Source organism: Lepidochelys kempii, chromosome 2 (genome assembly GCF_965140285.1).
Source record: "Lepidochelys kempii isolate rLepKem1 chromosome 2, rLepKem1.hap1, whole genome shotgun sequence".
NCBI lineage: Eukaryota > Metazoa > Chordata > Testudines > Cheloniidae > Lepidochelys > Lepidochelys kempii.
The window spans coordinates 225,206,040-225,220,447 of NC_136381.1; the positions used below are offsets into that span (position 1 = coordinate 225,206,040).

General features: G+C 37.8%; 1 protein-coding gene across 10 annotated transcripts in view; it reads right to left on the reverse strand.

Moving 5' to 3' along the window:
* The window catches only part of ANKIB1 (ankyrin repeat and IBR domain containing 1), a 154,559-nt gene that overhangs the window by 106,695 nt on the left and 33,456 nt on the right, over positions 1 to 14,408 (reverse strand). For 9 of the 10 annotated variants that reach the window (XM_073333976.2, XM_073333978.2, XM_073333979.2 and 6 more), the window contains one exon: positions 11,216 to 11,485. In XM_073333976.2, the coding sequence (XP_073190077.1) occupies positions 11,216 to 11,403 (188 nt within the window). In that variant the 5' untranslated portion in view covers positions 11,404 to 11,485. Of the gene's footprint in view, positions 1 to 2,014; positions 2,075 to 11,215; positions 11,486 to 14,408 lie in introns of those variants that run through there. The other variant, XM_073333980.1, reaches the window with a different exon arrangement.

The following is a 14,408-nucleotide window of genomic DNA, read 5'->3' on the forward strand; positions in this document are numbered from 1 at the left end:
GGCCATACTGCATAACTTGTGCAAAGTGGATGTAGAGTGGCTGGAGATGGCAGAGGAATTCTCCACTGACGTAAGCCTGGTGTGGGCAGCTCCACCTCCTTCTAGGCCAGCAGTTCTTACCACTCTTGGCATAAAAAGATGTGTGACACTGGCAGACCAGATGCCAAAGGTGTCAGCTGAGAACTGTCAAACTCACAGCTGGAAACCAGGCCAATTCACTTGTGTAGGAGTTCAGATCCAAGTGACTGTTAAACGTACAAGAATGTATTTTCCGTTTAAACTTCATGAAAACTAATGGGACGTTACATGCATTGTTTCTACTTATCTGTATCCTGTTATAATGTAATAGCAAACATTTACACTGTAACTAAAATAACCCATCAAACAAGAAAGAAGCCTTATGTAATGCAAATGAAGAACTTTAAGAAGAAAACGCTAATTCCGGCACGTTTGGAGGCACATGGCAATTGTGCGGGATGATCAGAGATCAAAGACTCGGAATGTGCTTCTCTCTTTGCCAATCAAAGAAAGAGCCCACGTGGGTAGTGACCCTGTCGGTTTGTTTTTTGAGACAAAAAAAGCTGTAAATATGGACTCAGGAAAAGATCCTTCATCTCTGGACTGTTTGGATTCTAACAGGACAGAATAACAAAGATGATGATTCTGGGTAGCCTCGAGAGACTTTTGGGAAACTGGCAGATTACCACATTATGGACCCTGATTTATCTGTATATATATTTTACCTGCTTTAGCTTCTCAATAACTCATTTCTTTTCTTAACTAATAAACCTTTATTACTTTACTATAGAATTGGCTACCAACATCTGTCTTTGGTGTGAGATCTAGGATGCAACCCGACCTGGGTGAGAGACTGGTCTCTCGGGACTGGGAGTAACCTGGAATGCGTGTGATTTTTGGTGTTACCATTTATTGCAGTCCAGCCTGTCTGTCTAAAGGGATTTTCTCGGATTTCATTATAAGACTACTGTAGTTCTTTGGGAGTTCACATTTGGTACTGGGTTTGTGAAATCTAATTATAACATATACCACCAGTTTGAGGGGTCTGCCTTGGTTTTGACAGTCTGCCCTGAAGTAGGCACTCATGGCCACAAGCCACTCCAGCCAGCATGATAGGTACATCAGGGCATTCTGGGGACAGTGTGTGTGCATGACAGGAAGGAGATGTAGTGGAGTGAAACTCCACTATGTATGGTCTTCCTCTAACAAACTCCCTGAGGATGCCAGCAGCCTAAAAGTAGGGCTGCCCTGTTCAGTCCTAACTTCTGCCTGGGCTAGGTGGCTCTGAATCAAGGAGCTGCAACTGACTTCCTGCAGATTCACCTCCCCTGAACATTCAAGTGCAGCTCAGCCAGAGTGGAGAATCTGCGCTAAGATCTTTAAGTACCTTATATGTATCAAATTACTGCTTAAAAAAGTAACTCCATACCACTAATTGAAAGTTGCAGTTTACAAAGACTGCATATGCTCTTACATGGCAATACATAATAATAAAATTAATTAATTTAATCCAGCCAAAGGTATTCCCAAACCATTTAACTACATAACCAGATTCAAGTTTCAGTTTAGTGTATACATAACAGTTAAGCTATAATGTACAAGTTTCATTCAACTATATATAACCAATAATCAGTTTCAAGTTTCATCTGGTTCAGAAGCATGCGGCTTCAGAATTGCATTAAATTCCACTCACATCCAATGGGAGTTGAAGGTGTTCAACATCTCTGAAAATGAGGCCACTTTTATTTGAGTGCTTAATGTTAGGACATGCAAATCTGAGATTTTAGACTTAGAGGCTTTTTTGAAAATCTGGCCCTGGATATTATGGACCAAATAGCTGTCATGAATTCATTTATTGTCTAATTTCATTACTTGCAATTAATAATTGAATTAACTGCAAGCTAGTTTCCTGAATCCTCTTGATACCAAAGCATTAGATCCCATTTTATTGAAAGAATTTCTTAACCTATAACCACCACTTTTCTCATTCACTCACTTGTTTCAGACACTGTCCTCCTTCACATCTGTGGATATATATTCTGGGAGACTTCTTTCCCTAAAATGTAATTACAGTAGAACCTCAGCGTTATGAACACCAGTGTTACGAACTGACTCGTCAACCACACAGCTCACTTGGAATTGGAAGTATGCAATCAGTTAGCAGCAGAGACTACCAAAAAAAAAAGCATATACAGTCCAGTATTGTGTTAAATGTAAACTACTAAAAAAGTAAAGGGAAAGATTTGGCAAGATAAAGAAACTGTTTCTGTGCTAGTTTTATTTGAATTAAGATGGCTAAAAGCAGAATTTGTCTGCTGCATAGTAAAGTTTCAAAGCTGTATTAAATCAATGTTCAGTCGTAAACTTTTGAAAGAACCATAACGTTTTGTTCAGAGTTACAATCTCCATTCCCAAGGTGTTCGTAACTCTGAGGTTCTATTGTATGTCAGAATCCTCTTCAGTATTTATCAAGCTAAGTAGCCTCAGGTTACAAACACATACTCGACTTTTCCCAAGAATTGAATCTTTTTATGTTGGATCTTTCTTTCCTTGGGGTCTTTGGGGTCATAGAATCATAGAATATCAGGGTTGGAAGGGACTTCAGGAGGTCATCCAGTCCAACCCCCTGCTCAAAGCAGGGCCAATCCCCAACTAAATCATCCCAGCCAGGGCTTTGTCAAGCCTGACCTTAAAAACTTTTAAGGAAGGAGATTCTACCACCTCCCTAGGTAACGCATTCCAGTATTTCACCACCCTCCTAGTGAAAAAGTTTTTCCTAATATCCAACCTAAACCTCCCCCACTGCAACTTGAGACCATTACTCCTCGTTCTGTCATCTGCTACCACTGAGAACAGTCTAGATCCATCCTCTTTGGAACCCCCTTTCAGGTAGTTGAAAGCAGCTATCAAATCCCCCCCTTATTCTTCTCTTCTGCAGACTAAACAATCCCAGTTCCCTCAGCCTCTCCTCATAAGTCATGTGTTCCAGTCCCCTAATCATTTTTTGTTGCCCTCCACTGGATGTTTTCCAATTTTTCCACATCTTTCTTGTAGCGTGGGGCCCAAAACTGGACACAGTTTTTCTGCTATCTAGTTTACCAATGTGCTTTTCTAGGGTTGCCATTACCTGCACCATCTTACTCTCCGTGTACTCCAATCTGATTTTCTGACCACTGAACCCACAGAAGGAGCTAGTCAAATCTGGATTTAAATTTGATGAAATATTTGCTTACCTACTTAATGGAGTAACTACTGAACTCTAAGTTTGAGAACAACAGTGTGTACTTCACACCAAATAAAACACAGATAGAGACAAAAGAATTTAGTTAATACTTATGTTAAAAACTAGAGCGGATATACAAAGGATTCAGGGTGCTAGTCTGCACTTAATGGGATTATTAATCGCAAGTGATGCAATTAAACGTGTAATAAATGAATTTATCAGAGCTGTTTTGTCCAAAATATATTGTGCTCTAAGTCCTCTGTATGAAACTCAGTCCAAAGAGCAAGATACAGCACAACACTGGAGCAGATTCAGGACAGAGAGCCTGTGGAATGAATCAAGCTGATGCAGGGGAAGTCTTCCCACACTATTATTTTTTTGTCCTTTGATATATTGCTATTTCATCAGGGAACCAGCTCAAAACAAAAACCTCCATGAAAAAAGAAGAAACTTTTACAACTGATAGTTTGGAGAAAATGTGTCCAATGCCATCATGGAGCCAATCCCACTTCCACCCCTCATTTTAACTGACAGTTTGTGAGAATGTTCCAGCCAGCAAGTAAAGAATTATGCTGAACTGTTCTCTTGCTAGACATCTGAAAATAAAAGCACCTCACTCATTACTCAGCTAGAAGTTTCTTCAGAAGTCCTATAATTAGATTATAAAGCAATTTACAAATAGGTATTGGCTTCACTTTTAAACTAAAACAAAAATATAGATGTCTTAGTTCAACTCTTCCTCACCATTTCAGTCTATATGTTAAAATGCAACAATGCTTGCCCAAAATAGTTTTACATGTAGTTTAGGTGTGGAACATTAAACCAGTTAAGCATTCTAGCTGGCTGAGTATCCTTTACAGTATTATAGTCAAGAGCTAGATTTATTTTATTTTATATTTTTGGCTTTTTAAAGCCCTTTGGTGCCACTTATACAGTGCAAAGTGTCCTTAATAGACTGGAGAATCCAGATCCTGGTCATGTTTGAAATTTTAATATTGCTTGAGAAACTTAAATACTTGACTTATTTATTTTTTAAAACAGAGCTACGCCAACCTTTCACTACGGAGTATTTTCAATGCCATATAATACCTAATGTGACCCACTGATTCAATAGTAAGTCTTCTGGAGCATATTTTCACTGATCCATTTCACATCCATACCAATCTCTTTCTTAGATGTTTTTATAAGCTCCATGATTTTGCTCATTTTACAGATACTGAGCCTTGTCTCTGAATTTGATTGATCAAAGTTAACATGTTCTAATCATTGAAATACTTTTTGCTGTGTTTGCCTGGAGAAGGGAGCTTACCCCTTTTATTCTGGTAGCTGGAAATAGTGTTCTCTAGATGGTTTACATAGTAAACGTAGTGGTTTCTTAAGTGTTCAGAAATAATTTTCCATTATTCAGCAGATGTATATTAATAGTTATACAATAACTACTCCTCTTACAGAATATAACAAGCAATGAAGCTTGAAATGCAGGGGAGTGAAAAGATGATATATATGCACAAAGTACTACAAACCATAGGGGTCTATGAGAAATTTTAATAGACATGATACATAGGTGAAATGCCAATACACTGAAACAGAGGCAGAAGTTAGTATGATTATACATGTCTATTTTTAAAAAGCAATTAATCAAAGCAAAAATATACCACATGATGAACACAGTATGGACCTCCAGTAATTGAAAAGATCTTCAAATACAAATTGCCTAAAATGCATTTATTTTTGGCGATTCTTTCCCAGCAGTAAATGAAAAAGCATTTCAATGTTCAGAAAATTCTCATCTCCACAATTTCCAGTACCTACCCTCTTTATAAAATGGACTCGAAGGGAAACTACTTTTTCCCTTTTTACAATTTATTTTATAGGCAGGCATACACTAAAGTTCAATTCCTTTTAAACCAGACTAATTTTTAGATAGAAAAGGCTACATTTCTTTATAGTGCTCCCCTCAAAGATGATTTCCAGCCTTAGAGTGTTACATAGATATTGGCAAGTACACTCTCCAAGTACATTCAACCAACATGCTCTTACCAAGATTAAAAGCTCATATATATTAAGGGCCAGTTTTTATGCAGTGGAACTCCATTTTCGTGGGAGAAATTTTGCACCAACAACCAACTGCACCTAAAGGCTTAAATATTTGTAGCAAGATATATCATTAACAATTTGTGCTCACAAATCATGTGTTCTAATTACCAGTATTACATCCAGAATTCATTGTGTGCACAAAAGGCCAGGCAGACAATTGTACATGCAAAGTAAGAATTCTGGCTGAATATCTGGGCCCTAAAAAGCATCTCAAACAGGCCTTTCAGTTTGACTCTCAGAAGCTCATTTTACAGTCCTTGGGTAGTGCACAAAGAGAAAAGGTCTTTTGTGACATCTGCAGAGGTTTTCTACGTTTCTTGATTTGTAGTTGATTTTCTGAATATTCTAGAAGAATTAAGGAAACTCATCTTTTAGAGAGCTACTAATTGTGAGGTCAGCACAATCACTGTTAGTCAACTGATTTGGGCAAGGCAAAACTGGCATTTAAATTCCAATCCTATTTCAGACAGAAGCAAAAAGGAATTAAATCAGGAACAAGCCTCTGGATCCTTGTTTGAGGAGAGATTACTTTTCTACTCCTCCTACTTGCCGCTTTTTAAGTAAAAACTTATTTGATAATGTACTATACTTTCCATATACTGAGCATCACAGGGAGCAGAAATACCAGAAAGGCTTTTTTGGTTTTGGTGGAGCCTACTCAACCTTTTTCAGGAAAGAAATCTACGCTTTTAAGAGTATGAAAGTGGCAGTGGAGCCTTCCCTTCAGAGATGCAAATTCAGAAATGGCTATGACATGTTATAAAATAAAAGAATCATCAAAATGTAATGCAACATATTTGTTCCACACATCCTCAATTATTTTCAGGATGGTACTGCTCTCTCATGCAGACATCAGACAGCTCCATACAATTTAAAGGTGATAGGGAAGGTAGAGAACAGAATGTTAACATTTGTTTCTGATGGTCATGTGGCTCTCTTAATAGGGCCCACAATAAATATCATGACACTACAATGAAACAATCCTCCTGTAAATTTCATCCCCTATTATACATCAGGCTGGAATAGTGGAGTTATTTATAAGTACTTTAAGTTGACAACTGAACACAGGCCAAACAGAATGAGAAACAACAGCAAATAGGTGGCAAAGAGAAGTCCTATTCGTTCAGTCTCCCCAAATTCATAATTTTAAGACCAGAAGGGACTATTATGATGACCTAGTTTGACCTACTGTATAACACAAGCCAAAGAACCTCATCCAATAATTCCTACATTGAACCCATAACTTCTGTTTGAAGTACAGTGTACCTTTCAGAAAGAGATCCAGACATGATTTAAAGATGGATTTGTTGGATTCTCCACAACTTGCAAAGTTCCAATGGTTAGTTATCCTCACTGTTAAAATTTTGCCCATTATTTCCAGCCTGAATTTATCTAGTTTCTAACCATTGCCTTTTTCTTCTAAATTAAAGAACTGCCAACAGTCAGAAATCTTTTTCCCTGTAGGTCAGTGGTGGACAACCTGCGGCCCAAGGGCCACAAATGGCCCGTCAGGGTACTCCGCTGGCGGGTCATGAGACAGTTTCTTCACACTGATCATCCGCAGGCACGGCTACGTGCAGCTCCCAATGGCCACGGTTTGCTGTTCCCGGCCAATGGGAGCTGCAGGTTGCACACCACTGCTGTAGGTGCTTGTAGACTATTATCAAATCACCCCTTAATCTTCTCTTGGATAAACTAAGTAAAATAAAGTTAAGTCTCTCACTATAAGGCATGTTTTGGAGATCCTAAATCATTTTTGTAGCTATTTTCTGAATCCTTTACAATTTGTCAGCATCCTTTCTGAAGCAAAGACTCCAGAACTGGACACCGTATCCAGTAATGGACTCACTAATGTAATATATTGTACTATACCATGAAGTGGATCCTGGGAATGACTGGCAGATATTGTACCAGTCCAAGAATTTATTTTTTTAAATCAATAAAAATGGTACTTCAGGTGATGGCACACCAAAGCATTCACAATTGTAGGCAGACTCATCAATTCAAAGCAATAAATCAAAGGTATATAATCCAGATTACTCTGCTAATATGCTCTACTTTTTAGAATGCCTTTTTCTCTTATATGCCTTTCTTTTTTCCAGGATTTTTCATAGATCCACCTATTTTAATATAACGTCCCATAATAGGGTACATTTTTGGTACAAAAATAAAACAAGAAAATGATTGTTTTATTTGAGTATCTATCTGAAACAAAAACATATTAAACAATATGTATAGATTTGTCCTTAATTCAACTTTCATTCAACTTCCTGCCAAGGCAATGATGACAGAATTTCTACTGTGGAAGTAACTCTTCATGCATTCTATGAGTATGGGGAAGAACAACCTATTAGTCCTGGGATGAGGAGAAAAACAAACAAATCAAAGTCTAAAATTTGAACACTTATCTTCATAACTCTTTAAATTACTGATTTACAGTAATTTTCTTATAAAATAATACCTACTTCTACTACTAACTGCAAAAAGAACATTTCCTCCTCAGAGCAAGCTAAGTTCACTTTCTCTCTCTCGAGCACACACACACACAGGAAAAGTACTTCATATATCAACATAACGTAGTGTGGAAGAGTTTAAAAACAGAACAATCTATATGATCAAAAAAAATCTATGGGCCAGAGTACCTACCACTCAGCAAAAGTTCTGAGAGCAGGTATAAACTATCTTTATCTTTAGGCACATTCATGCCCCCAGTCATGGCCTGTCTTGACACTGGTTTGGTCCTCAAATGCAACTTCAGAACAATTTCACAGTTCTAAGTTATGCCCACTTGCCTATGCTCCAGGGAGTCATTCTGGCAGTAGGGGACAACAAAAAAAAAAAATGTATGGACCCACTTGCTATGCACCCATTTTCTCAATTATCTGATGATCTCATGGGATACCCAAAATCTTCAGATAATTAAGGTGCCTGCTCTGCCAATTCTGAAGTCTCCTGTCCCTGAGTGGAAACTTTAAAACCTGTAAGAGAGACTCACAGTTAAAGGACTACTAGCTAATTTCTCCAAGGCTGACTGATTTGGCAAAATTTGTCTACACTCAGGTTTGTTGGGTATTCTCCTCCTGTTGCTCTGGTATTAACAATCATGGGAATGCTTCTGCAGAAAATGGCCACTGGCATTTTAAAACACTTTGGGTATGTCTACACTGCAGCTGGGAATGAGACTCCCATCCTGAATAGACAGACTTCTACTACTGGGGCTTGAGCTAGCATACGAAGTATAGCAGTGTGGATATTGCTGCACCAGTGGAGGCTTGCACCAACCATCCACAATTGGAAGCACAACTATAGTGTATGTAACCTATGTTGTCTAATTATGCTCAGAGCAGGCATAGAAGACAAGGTGTTTGAAATGCCTGTGCCTGTCTACACTAGGACTTACACCAATACTAGCACCAGTGGTGCAGGACCTGTAAAATTAATAAACAGTAGCAGCTTAAAATAGGCAGCACCTCATTTCGTCAAACCTCATTTATCCAAAATCACTGATTATCCAAAACAAGGTTATGTCTTTTGACTGTTGCAGGGGATTTCAGATAAACTGAGATTTGAATCCAAGGGCTACCTGCCAGTTAGTGGCCAAGGTCGTCAGCTCATCAGGGCATAAGTAGAACCTTTAGTAGTCCCTCTACCTAAAAAGAAAGTAACCTTTTGCCTTTGTTCATAGGAGCATTATCCATTGAAGTCCATAAATTTCCCCCATGCTGGGCAGCTCAACAGAGTACAGTTCAATTTGGTAGTACCTAAACTCATTTTTTTGTAAAATTCTCACTTTTGGTGTAGAACAGGTCCTGCACCACTGGTGCTAGCATTGGTGTAAGTCCTAGTGTAGACATGCACAGGCATTTCAAACACCTTGTCTTATTTGTTGGTCTAGATTTTGTCTGTTTGACATAAAAAAGGGTGTACAAATGAATTTTAAAAGCTCTTATTTAAGAAACACATGATTATCTGAATTAAAACAGGATATATCAGGAGGACAATTGTATCTGGAGAATAACCCCAAATTATCTAAAGTACTGGGGGGGTGGGTTGGATGAAGCCTTCAGCTATTTAAAGGGCTCAAACTAATTGGTGGCAGGATCGGCTCCATCTTAAAAGACAGATTGTAAGCTCTTTGAGGCTGGGACTGTCTTTTTGTTAGGTCTTTGTACAGGACCCCTTATCCATGACTGGGGCGCCTACATGCTACCACAATAAAAAAAATAAATAAAATAAAAACATTCAAACTCTGCAACATTAAGCTATAGTTAAGTAGATAGAACTTCAGAACCATCAAGAGCTCCAGAGTTGGGAGTGTAAGTTTTAAGGCACTAGTGCACCAAACAATTTAGTAGTAAACTTCCCAGGATCAACAATTCACTTAAAACTTGTCTGACCTTCAACTTATCCAGAACCAGGGTTTCGATAATCAAAAGTTTGACAGCATAACTAGAACAATGTTTTTAATATTAACTTTAATTTTTAGTAAATTGAGTGCTCATAAAAGGTGTTGAATGCTTTTCACGGTGCCAGTGACACTTTATTCAGTGTTGCTGGAGTGGATTTTACTGCTCCAACAAGTCTTAGTATACTCTTATAATTCATAGTTTTGATGTTACCCATAAAATACTTTTCTTTTAAATATGAACTGCAGTGTACTTATGATCTCGCAATTCCTTATTACAATGAACTTCTGCGCAGAATATTAATTCTGTGCAAATTCTGCATTGCACAGTGACACAGAATTCCCCCAGAACTAATTGTAGGATACTGTGTTTCTCATTACACAAAATGCAAAAATTCAAACTGTCTGAACTTTATAAGAACATGTGCATGCATTTGCCCTATCCTCTGTAAAACTAGCTGATGTTCCTTGCAGAACATACAAATATAGCATTAAATTTTTTAGATCATCTTGTTCGTATGAGGGTCTGGAAAGAGGTTCCACAACCAGCATTTAAGCAACATTCATAACATCTTAACTGAGCTCCCAAAGAAAATATTGTATAGGGAATTTTAGTAGGTAAAAAATCAAGAGACTGACAGAAAAAGTGATACAAAGATGTTCTGAAAAAGAATCTCGTCCAATCAGACATGGATATCAGTCCAAGTACTGTAGCGCACAGATCAGTTTTCCAAACCAAAGAAACATCTTACACAAAAAATTTTGAAGCCTGATTTGTTAATCAATAACAAAAAAGAGAAAATACTGTGTAAGCGGACACAGGAGGAGTTAGACAACAAACACTAATACACTTTCTATGAAAAGGCCTATATATCAAAAATTCAACTATAGTCTGAATCACAAAAGCTCTTGCCACACTTCCTACACATCTTTGGCATAAAGAGTAATTGATAACCATAAAGTGAAAAAATCAACTTCAGAAGGCATGTTTAAAGCACATATGAATGATCAGAAAAAACAGAAAATTTTAGATAAAGATGTACATTGGGTTCAGAGTTACAAAGGGCTACTAAAAAAATAAATTTTTAAGTGTGCAGAAAAGTCTTAAAAATAAAATAAAATAAAAAAAAATTGTAATAAGACACCTCAGGAAGCAAGCTGTTTTTATTCTAACAGACTTTTATGCCTGAAATGAATGTAAGAAAAAAACAAAACATTAAAAATCAATTAAAACTAAACATTTCCCAAGTTTAAAAAACACACACATTCTTTATTATATAAATTTGTCACAACAGATTATTTTGCATATTTTATTATAATCTGGACATGTTAAAATTTATACACAAAATAAATACAAATTAAAATGTTCACCAATGACATACCCACAAAGTAAGATTTATAAATCTATCTAAACTTCTTCCATTCCTAGAGCAACTATTAAATATGTTAACAAATCACATAGTAATACTCACCCTAGTATTCGGTTCATTCCATGCCTAGCAGCATAATGTAATGGAGTATTGTGCTGATAGAGTTCCCCATAAGAAGTATTTGGATCGAGAGATTCTTTTAGTTGAGGGTTGCTCTCATATATTTGGCAGGCCAGATTTTCGTCTCCATTTATAAGTGCTTTGCGGAATTTGGTGGTTGTATTTCCCATGTTGTTATTCTAGTAAATAATGGCACTATTTTCCTTTCCCTTTCAGCCACTCATTTTATGAGTCCGCAACATGTTTCACATCCTAAAATAAAAATAAATAAAGTTATATATTCATTTCAAATGCTGTTGTAAACCCTCTTTCTTAAAGAAGTTTGTCCAGAATTCAATGTACTGTAAACACGTATCTGAACAATTGCTTAAGGCAAGTAAACTTTATGCTGCATTATCAAAGTCCTTATATGAATAGTTACAAATCTGCCTGAGTCTCTAATTCTACAGTTTAACAGGGCACTGCTATGGGTACCCACATGGCCCCACAGTATACCAACATTTTTATAGCTGACTGAGAACAACGCTTCCTTACCTCTCGTTCCCTAACGCCCCTACTTTACTTGCACTACATTGATGACATTTTCATCATCTGGACCCATGGAAAAAAAGCCCTTGAGGAATTGCACCATGATTTCAACAATTCCATCCCACCATCAACCTCAGCCTAGACCATTCCACACGCGGTCCATTTCCTGGACACTACTGTGCTAATAAGCGATGGTCACATAAACACCATCCTATACTGAAATCTAGTGACCACTATACTTACCTACATGCCTCCAGCTTCCATCCAGGACACACCACATGATCCATTGTCTACAGCCAAGCTTTAAGATACAACCGCATTTGCTCCAATCCCTCAGACAGAGACAAGATCTCTATAAGATCTCTATCAAGCATTCTTAAAACTACAATAACCAACCTGCTGAAGTGAAAAAACAGACTGACAGAGCCAGAAGAGTACCCAGAAGTCATGTACTACAGGACAGGCCAAACAAAAAAAATAACAGAACACCACTAGCTGTCACCTTCAGCCCCCAACTAACACCTCTCCAGCACATCATCAAAGATCTACAACCTATCCTGAAAAATGATCCCTCACTCTCACAGATCTTGGGAGACAGACCAGTCCTCACTTACAGACAGCCCCCCAACCTGAAGCAAATACCCTCCAGCAACCTCACACCACATAACAAAAACTCTAATCCAGGAACCTATCCTTGCAACAAAGCCCGATGCCAACTCTGTCCACATATTTATTCAAGTGACACCATCATAGGACCTAATCACATTAGCCACGCCATCAGGGGCTTGTTCACCTGCACATCTACCAATATGATATATGCCATCATGTGCCAGCAATGCCCCTCTGCCATGTACATTGGCCAAACCGGACAGTCTCTATGCAAAAGAATAAATGGACACAAATCTGATATCAGGAATCATAACATTCAAAAACCAGCAGGAGAATACTTCAACCTCTCTGGCCACTCAGTAAAAGATTTAAGGGTGGCAATTTTGCAACAGAGAAGCTTCAAAAACAGACTCCAATGAGAAACTGCTGAGCTTGAATTAATATGCAAAGTAGATATCATTAATTTGGGTTTGAATAGAGACTGGGAGTGGCTGGGTCATTACACATACTGAATCTATTTCCCCATGTTAAGTATCCTCACACCTTACTGTCAACTGTTTGAATAGGCCATCTTGATGATCACTACAAAAGTTTTTTTTCCTCCTGCTGATAATAGCTCATCTTAATTAATTAGCCTCTTATAGTTTGTATGGCAACTTCCACTTTCTCTGTATATATCTTCTTACTATATGTTCCATTCTATGCATCTGATGAAGTGGGCTATAGCCCACGAAAGCTTATGCTCTAATACATTTGTTAGTCTCTAAGGTGCCACAAGTACTCATGTTCCTTTAATAGGGAAATAGTTAATCTACAACATATTTCCAGATAACCGTATGGAAAACATTTTTACAACACACACACTTTGAACTTGGATTGTTCTATTAAAAAATATATATAAAACACTTCCTCCTGGCACATACCACTTTGCAATAGAAAACAAAGACACAGTTGCAAAGTTAACTCTTATTAAAATCCAAGTAAAATCGTTAAGGAACAAAATGGAGGGATGACAGAAATGTTTCACAAGTATGCAAGATATTATGCTGTAGGTAGAAGTTTACTCAAAGAAAAACATACCAAAATGAGCTTGAATCACCTCTGTTCGTGTAGCTGTGTGCAATTAGCACATCTCCATGCCATACGGCTATTGTACAGAGTACTATTCACCACAGCTCCTCCCCAAAAGTTCTGCTGGGCAGGATGGTTTTAAATTATGTCCAGAGCTCCACATGAAAGATGACTAGGGAAGTCTGCGGGGCTCCTCTCTATGGCCAGAACCATCTGACTGTGGACTGAGCTAGCCACCTATAAGTCATCCAGAGGAATGGAGTTTTTTTGGTGACCTGTGACACCATAACCCGCTTCCAGGTAAACTTTCCACCACCACTGAGCTCTTGGTTACACAGGCTAAACTAAGCCCAAACTATATTATACAATTTGTTTTGCATAGACTTTTGTCCCTCTCAACCATCTCTCTATTTTAAAAGATCAGTGTATATTTGTAAGAATACTCATGCTTTGATTTTGGGAGTGATGATGCCCATCTGGATGAACTACTGCAAAATGAATACATCGAAAGTTATGCAGAAGTATTTGCATCTTAAGAACTCCAGGATGTCCAACTATATTTCATAAACATACAAAAGGGGGAAAATGTAGCTCCTTCTTCCCTCCAGTGCTACCGAAAATGAGGGAGCTAAAAGATATCCCTGCTTTAGCTTGGAGCCAGATTTAAAAATTTTAAACAAAACATTCTAATTTGTGCGTGTGTACATATTATAGGTGCAGCGGGCAGAGATGCCTGGAGTAATGTGGTCCAACATTTTCAATTGTAAGGCCAACTTTTAAGTTGCTTGTAACTTTACCAAACTTTAACCATTTAGGTGTCTCCCTCAAATATTTTTGAATGTTTCAGCAAAAATGGTTCAACCTGAGGACAAGGTTACTGAAAAATACATTGCTTTTCTAATATTAAAAATTCTTACAATAGTTTCCTTGAGATGCTATACTCAGCTTCCATATTTTGGAGCAGAGA